This window comes from Macaca fascicularis, chromosome 11, assembly GCF_037993035.2.
Source record: "Macaca fascicularis isolate 582-1 chromosome 11, T2T-MFA8v1.1".
NCBI lineage: Eukaryota > Metazoa > Chordata > Mammalia > Primates > Cercopithecidae > Macaca > Macaca fascicularis.
Genome location: NC_088385.1, coordinates 19015559 through 19032465, shown reverse-complemented (window position 1 = coordinate 19032465; position 16907 = coordinate 19015559). Strand labels below are relative to the sequence as shown.

The following is a 16907-nucleotide window of genomic DNA, read 5'->3' as shown; positions in this document are numbered from 1 at the left end:
GTGTAAAATTGAAATATTTAATGTTTATAGAACATTTTTATCTTTTTTATGATATGCTTAGTCTTGGCCTATTTTTCTTTGGGTCTTTTTTTGTCTGTTTACATATGCTCATTATACTTTAAGAATATTGTGATTTATGTCATATTTATTGCTAGTATTTTCCCAGTTTTAACTCAACATTTTATTTCATAAATTTATTTTATACAAGTTTTGCTGCTATATGTAATCAAATCTGTCCACCTTTTTCATTATGATTAATTTCATTGCATTTATGGTTGTAGAATTTTAATGGTTTCACATTTTGGATTAATTTTATTATTCATGTGGATTTCATTTTGGTTTCATTAAAGAAAATACTTATTTGCTTCAAATAACCAACATTCACAACAGTATTTAATATAAGTTGTGAAAAGTTGGTTAAACTTTAAATATTTCCCAACGATACAGTAAGTGAAATGAAACTAATCAGTTTTACATATTTTAACATATTTTTAGGTGATCTTGGGACTGTTTCAGGGCTTTCTGGCCTGTTCCCTTCAGCTGCCTCTTTATTTTAGCTTAGTATCACTCTCCTTTTAATTAGTATAATAATTTTATGATATATAGTTTATATCAGTTATTACTCATACTTATCTTTTTGGTTATTTTTTATTTATGAAAACCATATTCTCCATGGCTTATACTTCTAGATGAATTTCACATTTTTATTATTTTTTTCTCCATTTTTTTTTTTTGAGACAGTGTCTCGCTCTGTTGCCTAGGTTGGAGTGCTGCAACCTCTGCCTCCTGGGTTCAAGCAATTCTTGTGCCTCAGCCTCCTAACTAGCTGGGATTACAGGCATCTGCCACCATGCCAGGCTAATTTTTGTATTTTTTTAATACAGAAATTTCACCATGCCAGCCAGGCTAGTCTCAAACTCCTGACCTCAAAGGATCGGCCCACTTTGGCTTCCCAAAGTGCCGGGATTACAGGTTTGAGCCACTGCACCCGGCCCCCCAGTCCTATTTTTATTTTAATAAAATGAGTAAAACTTGTAAGTTAATTTTAGAAAAACTAAAGTTTTTGCAATAGGTAGTGGTCCATCCAAGTGTATAATATACTTTTTAAATTTAATATTTCAAAGTTGAGTTCAGGAAGTTTTTTTCTTCATATATATCCTGATCATTTCTTGTTGAAATTATCATAGACATTTTATACATTTTTCCTTTTTGCTATTTGAACTGAATCATTTTCCCTCATTACAACTCACTGAGGTGATCACTGTTATACAGGGAGATTATTACTGTTTATTAATGTATATGTCTTCATCTGCATCCAATTTCATAAACTTAGTAAATTTATAAGAGTATTTCAGTTGATCCTTTTACTTTTTCAGCAAAATTAATCTTCAAATACATATAATTTTTATCCTTATTTCCAATATTTACTCCTATGCTTTGCATCTTTCTCAGGACCCAGAACTTACAGGGCAATGGTAATACCAGAAGACAGTCACATTATATCTTGCTCATGATCTTAATGAGGACATCTTTTATTTTATTAAGTATATTTGCAGGATTAAAAAGGATATTCCTTAAAGAATATTCCTTATTATATAAAAACTTTATTCTTGTTTTCTAAGAGGTAAACAAATCAGTTTAAATTTTATCGAATGTTTAAGCAACTATTAAGATCACCTTATGATATTTCTTAATCATAAGAAACTGGACCTATCATTAGGGTGCATTTAATTAATAAATTTTTCAATATTAAATCATCTTTATATATGTGCAATAAACAATACTTGTTGGCAATTATGATTCTTTCACTATGTTCTGGAAAGATCCAGAGAAAAGATCTATTTTTTCTGTGAAAATTAAAAAATGCCTAGTATCTCTCTTTTGTTCTTAAATTGCATGTTATGTTTAATTGACAAATAGTAATTGTATGTATCTATGGGTACAATGTAATGTTTCAATACCTGCATACATTGTGGAATGCTCAAATCAGTCTAATTAACATATCCATCACCTCAAATAATTACCATTTCTTAGTGGTGAGAACATTTAAAATCCAGTCTTTTAGCAATTTTGATATATACAATACATTATTATTGACTATAGTCACCATGCTGTATAATAGATCACCAGAACTAATTCCTCCTGTCTAACTCAAACTTTGCACCTGTTGGTCAACATTTCCCCTTCCCCCATCCACTTCCCTTCCCCACCTCAGCCTTTGGTAACCACCATTCTACTCTCTGCTTCTGTGAGTTTGACTTTCCTACATTCCACATATAAGTGAGATGATATGGTATTTGTCTTTCTGTGTCTTGCTTATTTCACTTAGCATATTGTACTGTAGATTCATCCATATTGTCACAAATGACAGAATTTGTTCTTTTTTAAGGCTGAATATTCCATTGTGTATATATACTACTTTTTAAAATGTATTAATCCATTGATAGGCACTTCAGTTGTGTTCATATCTTAGCCATTGTGAACAGTACTGTAACAAACTGAGTACAAACATTTCTTCGATATACTGACTTCAACTCCTTTGGATATATATCCAGTAGTAGCACTGCTGGATCATGTGGTAATGCTATTTTTAGTTTATCAAGATTCCACCATACTGCTTTCCATAATAGCTGTACTAATTTGCATGCTCACCAATAGTGTACTAAAGTTTCGTTTTCTCCACATCCTCATCAACACTTATCTTTCATCTTCATCCTTTTTATAAAATTCTAACTGGTGTGAGGTGATATCTCATGGTGGTTTTAATTTGCATTTCCCTGATGATCAGTGATATTGAACAGTTTTTTATATACCTGTTGGCCATTTGTATGTCTTCTTCTAAGAAATGTCTATTCAGGTCATTTGCCCATTTTCAATTAGCTATTTGGGCTTTTTTCTTATTGAGTAGCTTGAATTCTTTACATGTTTTGGATATTAGGCCCTTACCTGATATATAATTTGCAAATATTTTTCCCAATTTATGGGTTATCTCTTTCACTCTGTTATTTCCTTTGCTGTGCAGAAACATTTTAGTCTGACACATTCTCATTTGTCTATTTTTCCTTTTATTGTCGATGCTTCTGTTGCCGAATTCAAGAAATCATTACCTAGACCAATGTCATGAAGCTTTTCCCCTGTTCTAGTAGTTTTACAGTTTCATGTCTTACACTGAGGCCCTTAATCTATTTTGAGTTTATTTTTCATATCTGCTATAAGTGTCCAATTTCATTCTTCTGCATGTAGATATACAGTTTTCCCAGCACCACTTATTGAAGAGACTGTACTTTCTCCTTTGTTTGGGTATTAGTCTGTTTTCATACTGCTATAAACAGCTGCCCAAGACTGGGTAATTTATAAAGGAAAGAGGTTTAATTGACTTACAGTTCAGCATGGCTGGGGAGGCCTCAGAAAGCTTACAATTATGGTGGAAGGTGAAGGGGAAGCAAAGCACCTTCTTCAAAGGCGGTAGGAAAGAGAATACTGAGTGAAGGGGGAAGAGCCCCTTATAAAACCATCAAATCTCCTGAGAATTCACTCACTCTCATGAGAACAGCATGGGGGAAACCACCCCCATGATTCAATTACCTCCACCTGCTCTCTCCCTTGACACATGGGGATTATGGGGATTACAATTCAAGATGAGATTTGGGTGGGGACACAAAGCCGAATCATATCAGTTTGTTCTTGACACCTTTGTCCAAAATCAGTTGTCTGTAAATGCACAGATTTATTTCTGGACTCTATTCTGGTCCATTGGTCTATGTGTCTCTTTTTATGCCATGCTGTTTTGATCCTATAGCTTTGTAGTATATTTCAGGTAGTGTGATGCCTCCATCTTTGTTTTTTGCTCACAATTACTTTGTCTATTTGTGGTGTTTTGTGGTTCCATATAAATTTTAGGATTGTTTTTTCTATTTCTGTGAAAAGTGTCATTGGAATTTTGGTAGGGATCTTAATGTCTCTTTTTAAAAAAATTATTCTTTGTAACTTTTTCCTACTATTATTGGTCTTTAATAGATTTCCATTTCTTCTTGATTCAACTTTGGTAATTAATGTTTATCTAAATACCTCATTTCCATAAGAGTTTTTACTCTAAAGTAGCATACTCATAACTAAACATTGTTATCTCCTCTGTATCTGTTGTGACATATTCTGATTGGATTTGTCAGTTTTATTTATTTTGTTATATTTTCTCCAATGAATCATCTCTTAGAACTATTAGATCTAAAAAAGTTTAATATATTGATTTCCTGTTCTCATCTCTATTTCCTTACTCCTACTTTCCTTAGATTTGTTTTATGCATTTCCTAACTTCTTTGTCTTGAATGTTTATTTCATTTATTTTAATTCTGACTTTAAAAATGAAAGCCTATGTGCCTTTAAATGTGCCTCTGGGTAGAGTTTATATCTGTATCTCTTAAATGTGTAAATGCAACTTCCTTATTCTCTTCATTTTCTAAATACCTTGATATTGTGGTTTTCATTTCTTTGTTGACCAGTTAGTTATTCAAGAGGCATATCTTCAATTTCTTGGAGGTCTGGTTTGTTACTAATGTTATTGAAACTTCTGTAAGAGGGTGAAATATTCTTTTTCATACTAAACAATGTTGTGATCTTTATTAAACACTTGTCAATCACATTAATTCTTTACATCCCTTCTTTGCCAATTTGATCAAAAACTGACAAGAACGTGTTATAGTCATTGATAAGAATTACTTATATATCATTATTTCCAAAAGACAACAGATTTTGTTATGATTTCATTACTTAAGGGAAATCCACTGGCATATCTTCAATTTGAATTGTGTTTTTTATCAATATAAAAAAATTCTCAATGTCCCTTTAAAATGGTTTTTCCTTTGAATTCAACTTTGCGGAGATTAGTATTTTACAGTATTTTCTGTCTTTGTCTTACGAGTTTCTCGTTCATTATATTATTATTATTATTATTACTAGCTTTGTCATTCTGTGTTCAGGGTGTTTCCTGTAAGCAACAAATATGTATAGTAGTCACTTTTCCTTACCCACATTGGCTCTTTTTATGTTTACTCATCCTCAAAAGAACAGATTTGCTGAGAGGTAGGGTTTACTAACTCAGAGTATATGTGAATATTTTTGCTAAAGTCTGCATTTAAAGTGCCCCACTAAACCCAAGACTGCTAGGCTACAGTGAGAACTTTACACCATTTTTAGGTTTTCTAACACTCTGACTAGCTGGAGTGATTACAGACTGCATTGTCAAGCATACATGGCTATCTGGCACTCCCCAGAACTCATACTCACCTATAATGTTTTATTTTTGGTCAGGCCAATACTTCTTGGATGCAGTGCAACTTGACTGCGTCTTGTTCCCATTACTTCTTTTATTTGATTATTATTTTTTAAATTTTTTTATTGATACATATTAGGTGTACTTGTTTTCAGCATACATGTGATCATTTGATAAACTGATATAGTCAAATCAAGGTAATTTGGATATCTTTTACCTTAAATATCTGTTCCCTTTACTTCTTGTCCTGTGATTCTATGGGAGTTGCACTCCCTGATGTAGTTTAGAAGCAGAGGTACTTGGTTCTGAGTAGTGGTACGGAAGGATGAATGGGAGGGTTCCTTTCTCTTTTCTTCACCTTCCAAAAGAAAAATAAACAGTAATTATGCATTAAAGCAAAAGCTATTACTATTTTCTCTAGAACTGACCTTGATTTCTGTGGTGAGGGCATGTTCTGATCATCTCCTATTCACCACATTGGTGACCTAGGGGTGCCTCTTACTCTAGATAGTATGAGATCATGGAAAACACGCATCCTTTTTTTTTGAGACAGAGTCTACACATGAGACTGACAGTAGTTTATTAGTCACATACACTCACAATCTGGGAAAGGAAAATACCCAGATATGTGTAGGGTCACCTGGGGTTGCACTCAGGCATACAGTGAACAAGCAGGGTCTGTACGGGCGCAGGCTTTATAATAACAAATGGTTGTGGTGACAGGCAGGTTCCTGTAGGCTGGATGTGATTGTCTGGTTCCTGTAGGCTGGATGTGATTGGTTGGTTTGAATAATGTTGAGCGCTAGCAGGGAAGTGAAACCTCTCAGGTTGAGGGCTGGGTGGAGTGCAGCTGGTCTGACTAATAGGGGAACTAGCCAGGTGGGGAGCTCTTCCAGCTGGGTGAGGAGCCTATCCAATGAAAACAGGGAAACACGTGGTTAGACCTTTGGGGCCTGTGAGGCTCAAAGGCATCAAGACAGCCAATGAAATTTTGAGCCTTACAATGTACGGCATTAAGGAGAAGAGAAATAAACTGTATTTCTTTTTCATATTAGCAAATTTGTGTAGTTTATAGTGTTATAGCATGTGTGCATCACCATATATGTTTTTCAATCCACTTTCAAAAGCTTTAAATGTAGTGTAAATTGCTCTAAGAATCTCACAGTAGGTTGAATGCCAGTCTCAAGACCGGAGTAGAAATGTCGTTAGGTATTTTAGAAAGAATTTGGGGTAAGTGATTTCAAAGACTGAAATCCAGACATTTTAAAACTGTTGAGAAGATGTTAAAGAAAGGCATAAAAGTGGTAGTTGCATTAAACACCAAGAGGTGGACTACAGCCGTACATTTGATGTAACAGCAGGAAGATGAGGGTTCTGCTGAGTGATGTTTCACTTGACCTCTCTGTTCCTTCACTCCTTAATATATAAAATAAAGAACGAGTCTAGACGATTCTACAATTCTTTGTCTCTAAAATGACTGTGATAATTTCAGATAAATATAAACACTTTACTTACTGTCTACAAGGCCTAATGCTCCAGGATAATTACCCTACTAATTTATGAATCCCTTTTCTTAAGCAACATGGAATGCACATTTCCTGGTACACAAAAAAATTCTAAAAAATGACTTTCAAATGAACAAATACATGTAGCTAAGTAAGAGATATTTGGGGAAATTCTGAACAATGCTAAATATTTTGAGTCCTTTACTATTTCAGCAGTTGAACACTATTACTAACTAGCTGGTTATATTACGAAAGTAGTAACTAGGGTGCACTGTGGGCATTACGAATGGCAGTGAGTGAATGACTCATCAGACTCTATGTGGCACACTGTTTCTCATGCTCCTGTTCAGCTATCCTGTGATCTGGAGAAGTTTAGTTAGTCTCATTCTAGACCTCAAGTCTTCACTATGTCTCCTTTGCAAGGATGCTCCTGATTTCAATCAGCTACTGGAAATGTCAGATGAAAAATGGCACAAATGTGAATTACGACAATAAAAGTTTATAAGCTACTAAAATAAAGTTATAGTACCTAAGAGCTGAGTCAACTGACAATGTTAAATGGAACATTTTACAACCAGTCCTGGGATAACGATAAAAAAAAAAAAAAAAAAAAAGGCACACAGAACATGAAGAAATATCTGACAGGAAACAGACCAAGATGAAGCTCAGGCTACATGACGGTGTGTGAGCTACCTGGAAAGGAGGCAGGAGGAGGTGATAATCTGAGGTTTGTGGAGTGCCTCCTCTGTGTCCGGCCCTTGACAACCATTATCTCTTTAACTTCTCATTACAACTCAGTAAGGGAGATTCTGTTATCATCATTTCATAGAAGAGAAACTGAGGCTTAAGTGGTCCAGTTATTTGCCCAACGACTATACTGTTAAGGCAAGATTTAACTTTAAAAGTCTACCTGACTCCAAAGCCCATGATCTTTCTATATATTTTTATACACAGTTCTGTCTCTTCACATACACAGATAATCTCCATATAAATAAAGCAAATTTTAGGTATCCTGAAGAATCTTTCTGTCTGACTTGATACAAGTGTTTGTCCCATGCTATCAATTCAGGCGATGCTTCTCTTTACCATGTAAATTAGCTACACAGAGAATGTTAAATCATATCTAAATATGGCAAAAATATGGGACTAGAATGATGAGCGTTAGAAAGTCACGTGCTAAAAATGATATTTAAGAATGAATACAGGAGCATTCTAGAAATTTTGAATACGTGATATGGGAATCTTTGGTTTGGGGTTTTCTTTTCTTTTTTTTTAAAGATAATCCCACTCCAAAATGTTTTGTCCATATCCACAGATTTATATTATCTTTCTCTAACTCTTCTAGTACAAATGTCTTTCTCTCCTGTCACCCCAAACTCCCAAATACCACGTCACAGTACTTCTCATTTCTGTTTTCCACAGCTTCCCCAGTGACGAGAATGCTCTGGTGTGACCAGCGGGATCTAGTGGTATCTCCCCAAAGGCTGGCATTTGCCATAATGACAAAATTTCTTTAAAATATTATGTTTTACCTTTAAAGATCTTAGAAAATTTATATTCTTCTTCCTCATCTGACTCTCTTATAATATAAAGATAGTCTTTTCAATTACTTATTATGGACCAGAATTCATGCTCTAAGAAGAATTAATGTCATGTTAACTTTGAGGCTTCACATACTCTGTGCAAACTCCTCTTACACTAGCCAGAGAAACACGGTGATAAAAAGGTATAATCACATGACATGCAAAGTGCTGATGTGAAATGAAAAGGTCGGAAATACGATTGGGACATTAATTCAAGAGGGGAAAAAACAGCACTGTTTGAATAGGCTTAGAAGGATGGTTTAGTTCTTCCTGAAAATACGTAGGATATTATTACACCTTATCTTGACCTCCACCTCAACTCTCCCCATTCAAGTACAATCAAATGTTTAGTTCCTGTGTGCACCCATACACGGGCACACACACACATGCACACACACAAAAGCACACATATACACATCAAAAAGGCTACACAATATCCAATAGGCAGACTTATAGAGAAACATTTAGCGAACTTCATTTACTCATCTAAACACCAGATAAAGGCATCATGTCACTGTAGCAATAAAACCATAAATTTTCATTATAATAGAACCCAAATGAAATGGTAAAGTGAAACTTATGAAATAGGTATGGTAATGCTTATTTATACCTATCATAATACCTATTTTGGTATTATTTTGCCAAATAATCCCCATTTGTCAGGCACTGATCTAAATACTAAAAATATAAGGATAAATAAGACACACACAGCTCCTGCAAATTAATAGCATAATCAGGATTACCTTTACAACCCAGTTCTTTTGACAAAATAATACCTATTTTGTGAGTTGCACTTCACCATTTTATTTATTTGTCCTATAATTTATTTAGGCTAGCTTTCAGACATAGGTCCCAGAATATAATAGACACAGCTAATTTTCATTATTGATCCATAGTAATAGTCACTGAGTAGGTAAAAGACAGAAGACAAACAGCTTTAAATGCGAAGTGGCACAATTAATCACAATTGTCATACTTACGCACTTGCTGACTGTGATCAGAATATTTCAGTTAAATCCCATTTAAAAGTATGCATTGTCAAGGGAGAGGCCAAGAACCACTTTCCACTGCAGGAAGCAACCCTACAACCCGTGTGCCAAAGATGGTACTGAAGCCCAGTCCTACTGGGTCATAGACTGATTGCTCTGGTCCCACACCCTCTTCACCTCCCGCTGTAGGAGCTGTTCCTATAAAAACGCAAGAAAATGATGAAACCTTGGCATTTGTGTGTTCAAAGATGATCATTTCCTGTTCTCATAATGCATAACATTAAAAAAATTCAGCCCATTCGGAGAGACAGTTAAATTCTCTCTGTTAAGTTAGATTTTTCCTTTGAGGCATTCTGTAATGGTATGTAAATACATTTGGTAATAACAGATCTCCCTTGCTGTTTTTAATGTATTGCCTAAAAATAAGTATCACATATATAATATGTATAATATAATGCATTTTATTGTATACATTAAACAATACCCCAAAATTTACTGAAGAAATAAAAAGTATGTGTGTGGATAGAGACAGAGACAGAGGCAGAGACAGAGACAAAGACGGAGACAGAGATAGAGAGATAGAGTTATAGCACAGATCCAAAGCAAAAGTCAAAACTTAGAAGCAAATTAAAGGAATTACCTTGAATCTTGAATAGGTTCATATATACCCAGTATGACATCATAAGGAAGTAGAGATCCTTTATTTGGTGGTATTAAATTGAAGAATTTACTTATTAGGTGAAAAGAAAATCTCCATGTTAACCAGAGATTGCAAGTAATTTGACCAGTAAGGTCTGTGATATTATCATAAGGTAGCCCTGGATTTATCAAAGTTGTGAAAATAATTTAACATCTATCACCTACATACATTATCTCACTATCCTTACAATTAGCAAATGAAACAGACTATCTGGTCATAGAAAATAGTTTTCATTCATTCACTATATATTTGCCAAATAATCCCTACATGCCAGGCACTGTTCTAAATACTAGAAATATAACGAGAAATAAGATACACACATGGCTCCTGCAAGTTAATGGAATAGTCAGGATTACCTTTACGAACCAGTTCTTCTAACACCTATATTGTGTGATGCAAATTAAGAGTGTTTTGTGACCTTCAAAATATTTGGGGTGCTTTGCTTATTTTACTATTAATTACATAATTAAATAAATTTTGACAATCAAGTTTCATATGAACGTTTTTGCTTTGTGGATATTACTGAAGCGAATAAAGCTCTATGAATTGTGGAATGATAAAATATTCACAGAAACTTACAACTCTGCAGTTGAATAACAATTACATTTGTTCCAAACAGGCAATTGGTTTCCAAACACATTAAACAAAGGCAATTTAGAAAGCTTCTTCTTCTTCCTGGCATCATTAACATTGTTGAACGTCCTGGGATTCTGGAGTGTTTCACAAAGGTAAGTAAGTGTGTGGTAAGATGAAAAATTTCTGAGTCCATGAAATATTGGTCTGGGAACCATCACTGAGCCAGCGGGAACTCTGTACACCATGACCGGACAAATTAGCATATGAGAGAAATTCAACAGATTATTCAGAGCAAGAAATTTCAATTTAGACTTCACTTTTTCCATCGATCCTCATAACAAAATAGTGCTTTACAAATTCTAAAATACGTTCCAACACAAGATTTTTCTCTCCACTATGTAGCATCACTTTAGAATTGGAAATAAGCATATTGATAATAAGAACGAGTGCATCATTACCATTAAAAGCAAATATCATTAAACAAATAGCTAGAAATCTAATGATGCTTGAGATTTGGATCCTATTCAGGCCTTTAAATCAGCAGTGACCATTTCAAGGCCAATAAAAAAACTGTACAAAATCCCTTAGCTTGTTGCCTGAGACCACCTGAGAGTGGCTTAATAGGTACCATCTACCATCCATCCACCCATCCATTGCCAGCCTCTCTCTCTCTCCCTCTCTCTCTCTCTCTCTCTCCCCCCTTGACATATTCTTGGACAACTGTGTACTTTTGAGAAAATTCTCTAACCTCTCTGGGCCTCTGTTTTTACACCTGTAAAATAAAAACCTCTTGTCGGTTTTAGGGGGACGAATACTGATAAAAGACTAATCACAATGTCTGTCATGAAGCAGAAACTAAACAGATTTTCATTTTCCTTACTTCCTTCCATCCATTTACCTCTTTAGTCATTTAGTCATATATTATCTCATTCATTGTCACTTCACCCTTGCCTAGGTCATTATTTTATTAACCTAACAAATCTCTTTTTGAATATCAGCCATGTGATAGGTGGTGTCATAAACTAGAAAGATACAAAGTCAGTAAGTCAATAAAGGTTTATTTTCACCAATGTTCTGCTCTCATCAGGCTTATGGTCTGGTATAAGAAAGAATCAAACCTCATGCAAGGCAGAACTGATGACAAAATTAAAAGCCTTAATGGCTCCCTGAATTTTTATATTTCTTACACTCCAAAGTGTATAAAATATCAAACTGGTCCTTCACAGTGTATACTTTTCCTGAATGCTGATCTCATTCTTAGATTGAAAATCAAATTAGAGAACCAGAAAGTTTTGCAGAAAGGTCCAACAGGAATGTTCTTAGCATTATAGCAAAACAGATTTCACAATGGAAATGGAAACTGGAGGCATGGCCTCTCCCCTCCATCCACTGCCTCCAGACACGTAAGTGGTGCCCACTCAGCAATTTTCAAAAACCTGCACCGTCTCTCAGTTTTTACTTTGTATCCTGTAGTAAGGTTTGATCCTTGTCTTTCATGAAGTAATTTAGTTACCCCAGTTGAGTCCAGTTTCACAATTTATATGCTATACAAACTTCAGCAAGCTGTTTAACCTTGCTAAACCTCAGTTACTTCATTTGAAAAATGGAAATGATAAAAATACTAACTGTGTCATAAGGCTTTTGTGAGGATGAGTAAATGCTCCAAAGTGTTAGCAATTATAATTAGAATGGTCTCATACCTAGCCATATGCTGTCTTCTTCCTCCTTTTTATGCTTCTCCTACACTTACATTGAGGTGTGGCCAAGATGACCGCAGTAATGGACAGAGTTCAGGTAGAACTAGCAGTGGACCCAGAATCCATTAGCCCAGGGATTGACTCATTAATATATCCACCCAACCAACATGCTAAGCATTGTTCTAGGCAATAGAGAAATAGAGTTGAATAGGCAAACTCGTAGTCTACATGGAGCTAACATCTAGGGCCCAAATTAAAATATTAAAGTGTGATTCTTTCTCTCTGATTGTGGAACTAGTGAGTTCCTGTAAAGAAGCGAGAAATAGTGGTGTGGAGTGCAGAGGAGGAGGTAAGAATAAAAACATACAACACACCAGGGATTGGAGGAACCAAAGATGAGAAGGGACTAAGTACAAATGTAAAGTTCATTCAGAGATAAATCTGATTCTTACCAAATCTTCTCCATCACCTATCTACTTTCTCTTCTCCTGCATACTTTTTTAGGGAGGGAATAAAGATAGAGAGAGAGGAACAAACAAAGCAAGAAGGAAATAAATTAATTTTCTATGTGTTGAGCAGCCTGTGTATCTTGGGTGGCATGCTATACACACACAAACAACTGCCCTTACTCCCCACCATCTTCTTGGCATATAGATCTTATCATTCTACGTTATAAATAAAAAAACTAAAGTGCAAAGCTAGTTAAATAAATTGACCAAGTTCACACAACTAGGATTCAACTCCAGATTTGTCTCTGAAGCCCACGCTTCTATACTCCTATACTATGCTGCCTCCAAGTGCCATAGAAGAGCCATCTTCTTGCTCTCTGACAATTCCTACCTCGGTTTGGGAGAAAACTATTTCCTTCAGTTAAAGTAACTCTACCCACTACTACCTGTTGACCAGCACCCCGCAGGAAAAGAATGAATGTCACATGTCAGAAGTAAGGAGAGTCTGGAACATTTGCCTCCAGAGATTAAGCAGCTAGAACCAATGACATCAATGCCAAGACACATGTTGCCTTGGGAACCTATTGGCCATTGGGATTGGACAGTCCAAGTCAGAAGAATTAAGCAAGACACAGTATGAAACCTGAGAGAGAAAGACCAGTGCCTGCAGTGAGGAGTGCATGATTCCGATTTTTTTCTATACTGATTGTTTTTGTCAAACACTAATGAACAATAAGCATGCAAATAAATGGGGGAAAGTACCAATGTCCCAGGGACAGCATTATTGAAACATATTACGTAAAGTCAAATCATATCTAATCTCAGCACGTATGTAATCACAATCCCATTTTTTATCAAACCCAAAGGTGTATCTGTTCAGAGCCAGGTAATAGTGGAAATCTATCAAGAACAAGGCAGTCCCAACTTATTCTTGCCCTCAAGATCTTGAGGACAGTGGATTAATTATGAAACAACCTCCTCACCAAAATACAGGTAGGATGAGGTCTGTTTTAGCACCCTAGACACCTCCACAGCCAAGTTCATCATATTAGTCTGATACAATCTTATTGTTAAGTCCTAGAGCCAAACCAATCTTGTGAGGGTTACTGGGACATTATCTCAAATCCCCAGCTGCATACAGCTAGGAATTATCCATAAATATAAGGCCAGATTTACCTGTCACATGTACCAAATCGAAGAAACTGAAAACAATCCCTCCACAATCAAATTTGAAATAGTGCACTGATGACGTGTCATACTCAAGGCTTTCAAGTTTAGGGGTGAAGGAAGTAGGTAAATGCAAGTAAATATGTCTACAGTGCTTTATATAAATATGTATCCTATCCCACACTGGGTGCCAAAATAAAAAGAAATTTCAGGTGTTTTGAGAGGGAGGGGGCAGAGAGTGCTTTTATAACTAACACCACTGTCCTTCCAGTGTTGTGAAACATAGAAGTTGATATTGCACTTGTTTTGTCAAATATTCCAGTAATCTTTTGTGTCTATGCTGTAGGAATCATTGAAAGTGACATAAATCAGAGACAAATGACCAGAGTTGTTCAGGCAGTATTCATTCTCTTACAGCTACAGTTATTTTTAGTAATGTATTGAAAAGGAAAAGAAGGTAAAATTAACTTTTGAAACCTTCACAAATCAAAAATAGATGACTGACCCCATCTATATTTGAAACTTATGTGTATGTGATAAAATTAAACTTATAGCCGATATTCATTTGTTCATTTGACAAATATTTATTGAACATCTACTGTGTATCAATCACTGGGAATAAAGCAGTGAATAAAGCAATTTGAAGTTCCTATTTTCCTGGAACTTACCCAAAAGTGTTTAAGAAAGTAATTTGTCTTTAGAGGCAGTATGCCATAGAGGACCAGGATTCAGAATAATCAAGTTCTGGCTCCAAATCCAAACTCTGCCAACTACTACTGCTATGAACCTCAAGTGCGTTATTTAACCTCTTGGAAACTTCAATTTCTCAATCTGCGAAATGGGATGATTCTATCCCACCCTTGCATGGGACTGGTACTTAGAAGACACTGGAAAGGCAGGTTTTTCTGGAGGTCGGGGATGGAGAGTGCACATTCTAGAAATACATTCATGGATTCTTCTTTGACAATGGTGCTTTACACATAATCTCAGCACTGAATTTACAAATCCCCAGTAAACCTCTTACGCAGCCTGACCGCCAGGAAATCTGTCAAGTCAATAGGCTTTCAGCCTTCTCACCATCTCTCTGTCAGCATTGAAGACAGCACAGCAAATTGTAAAAAAAGCGCCACCTAAAGGTCCTTATGAGACACTTTACTAAGTCACAAAACTCCTTTTGTACTTTTAAAAAGACTGTTTTGGTGAGCAGCACTCTTAAATAATCGTCACTGTTGTGCCAGTATCTATGAGCCCATCATAAAAGGTAGACAAGCACAGGAGGGAAGCAAGTGATTTATCAATTCATCTACATCTGGTCCTAAGAAAAGCTTTCTTTCTTTCTTTTTTAGATATTGTAATCTAAATCATTTTAATGACCAGAACATCCGTGGAAGTAATCTTGAAGAAACACTTCTCCTCCACGAAAAGTCTCTGAAATTTTATGGCAGTATACAGGAATTTTCTTCAAGTATTGATCTTTGGGAGACAGCCCTATGAAACTGTATTTGAGTCTACCTGTCTTATGAGAACAGTATTCATTGTTTTCTTCTTCAGTTGAGCATTTTATGTGTTTTAGTGTAAAAGCCATATATATGGAGGTGATTTTATAAATATCATCTGTATACTTTATTTACAAAAACTAATTATGACCTTTCTAGCAAACTGTCATGCTTTTGCATTAACATGCTATAGCATTAAAATTAATAAAATAATTTCAAAGCCTAGGTGATTACTCTATGACAAAAAAAAAAATGACAGTTTTCTATACACCAATAGTACCTTGCCGCTTTCTACAATGGTTCAGCCATTGAAAGCATATGACCTTTTTTTGGAGTTTTAATGAGTCATTAGAAGCAAAATGACAGTATTTTAATATACTCTCTTTCAATATACTTATTGAGCCCTTATTACATGCCAAGCATTGTGACCATATACTGTATATAGCTGAGTAAATAATAAACATATACATGATTTTCTATATTTGCTCTTAATATTATGCTATCAAGATACGACTTCATTAAGGAAATTTTCTCTGAATTTAAAAGCAGTATTACTAAAATAGATGTCCTTAACAAAGAGAATGTCCACATACTAAAAAAGTTGAAAAATAAATGTAAGTTATGGAACAGTTGGAATTAAAGGAAAGAAGGAAACTCAGGAAGATCAAATGAGGGCTGAGAGGAGGGTAAGTGACCAAACCAAATAGAGATGCTTAAAGGAATTATATGAATAACATCTTATGGTCTCCACTGCCAATTCAGATGCATTCAGAAAATTATCTTCTAAGAGTTTCTTCTTTTATAAGCAAAAATATGTGGAAACTCATCTTTTAAAAAGTCAAGTAAAATTAATGTCTGTTTCTTAGTAGCAGTGTTTGTCAAAATCTGGTTGAGGACAGTTTGCTACAGGTGAATCTTTCTGGCCCCTACACAGACTGCCTTAACCCAAATCTTTTTTCAGATTGGGGTCCAGGAATTGGTGGTTTTAATAAGCACACCCAAATCATTCTCATGTTCCCTAAAGTTTAAAAGCCATTGCTTTCCAGGACAATTCGTGCTGGATAGGACAGGTGAGTGTTATCAGCTGACTGCAAATTATTCTGCAATTATGCACCTCGCTTGTGTATACATAAAATATTTTAGGTCTGTAGAATAAAAGACTTATTCAACTTGATTAGGTATGCTATGCATTTTTAATTGCAAAAGAGCTGTAAAGCACCAGGTGTTTCTGTTACTCAAACTATTTTTTGTTTGAGGACAACTGAAAAGACTTGCTGGTACAGGCATAAATTCTTTTCCTGCAACTTTTTCAAATCCTTTCTGTTTAGCAATTGTTTCCTAGCAAAACAGTGAGGCAGACCCCTGATATTCCTTAGAAGCTTTCCTTGCTGCAAAAGGTTAAATGCCAGGTTTGCAATTTGGGTTTAATGAACACCCAAAAGAGCCAGAAGTCTTTAAATACTTCACCTCAGTACA

The 16907-nt window shown here is 35.3% G+C and overlaps 1 protein-coding gene across 1 annotated transcript in view; it reads left to right on the top strand.

Moving 5' to 3' along the window:
* The window catches only part of SLC15A5 (solute carrier family 15 member 5), a 92569-nt gene extending 75964 nt beyond the window's left edge, over positions 1-16605 (top strand). Inside the window, exons 8-9 of the mRNA XM_005570252.4 lie at positions 10666-10774; positions 15282-16605. Of these exons, the coding sequence (XP_005570309.3) occupies positions 10666-10774; positions 15282-15429 (257 nt within the window). The 3' untranslated portion in view covers positions 15430-16605. The remainder of the gene's footprint in view (positions 1-10665; positions 10775-15281) is intronic.
* Positions 16606-16907: the final 302 nt, after the last annotated feature.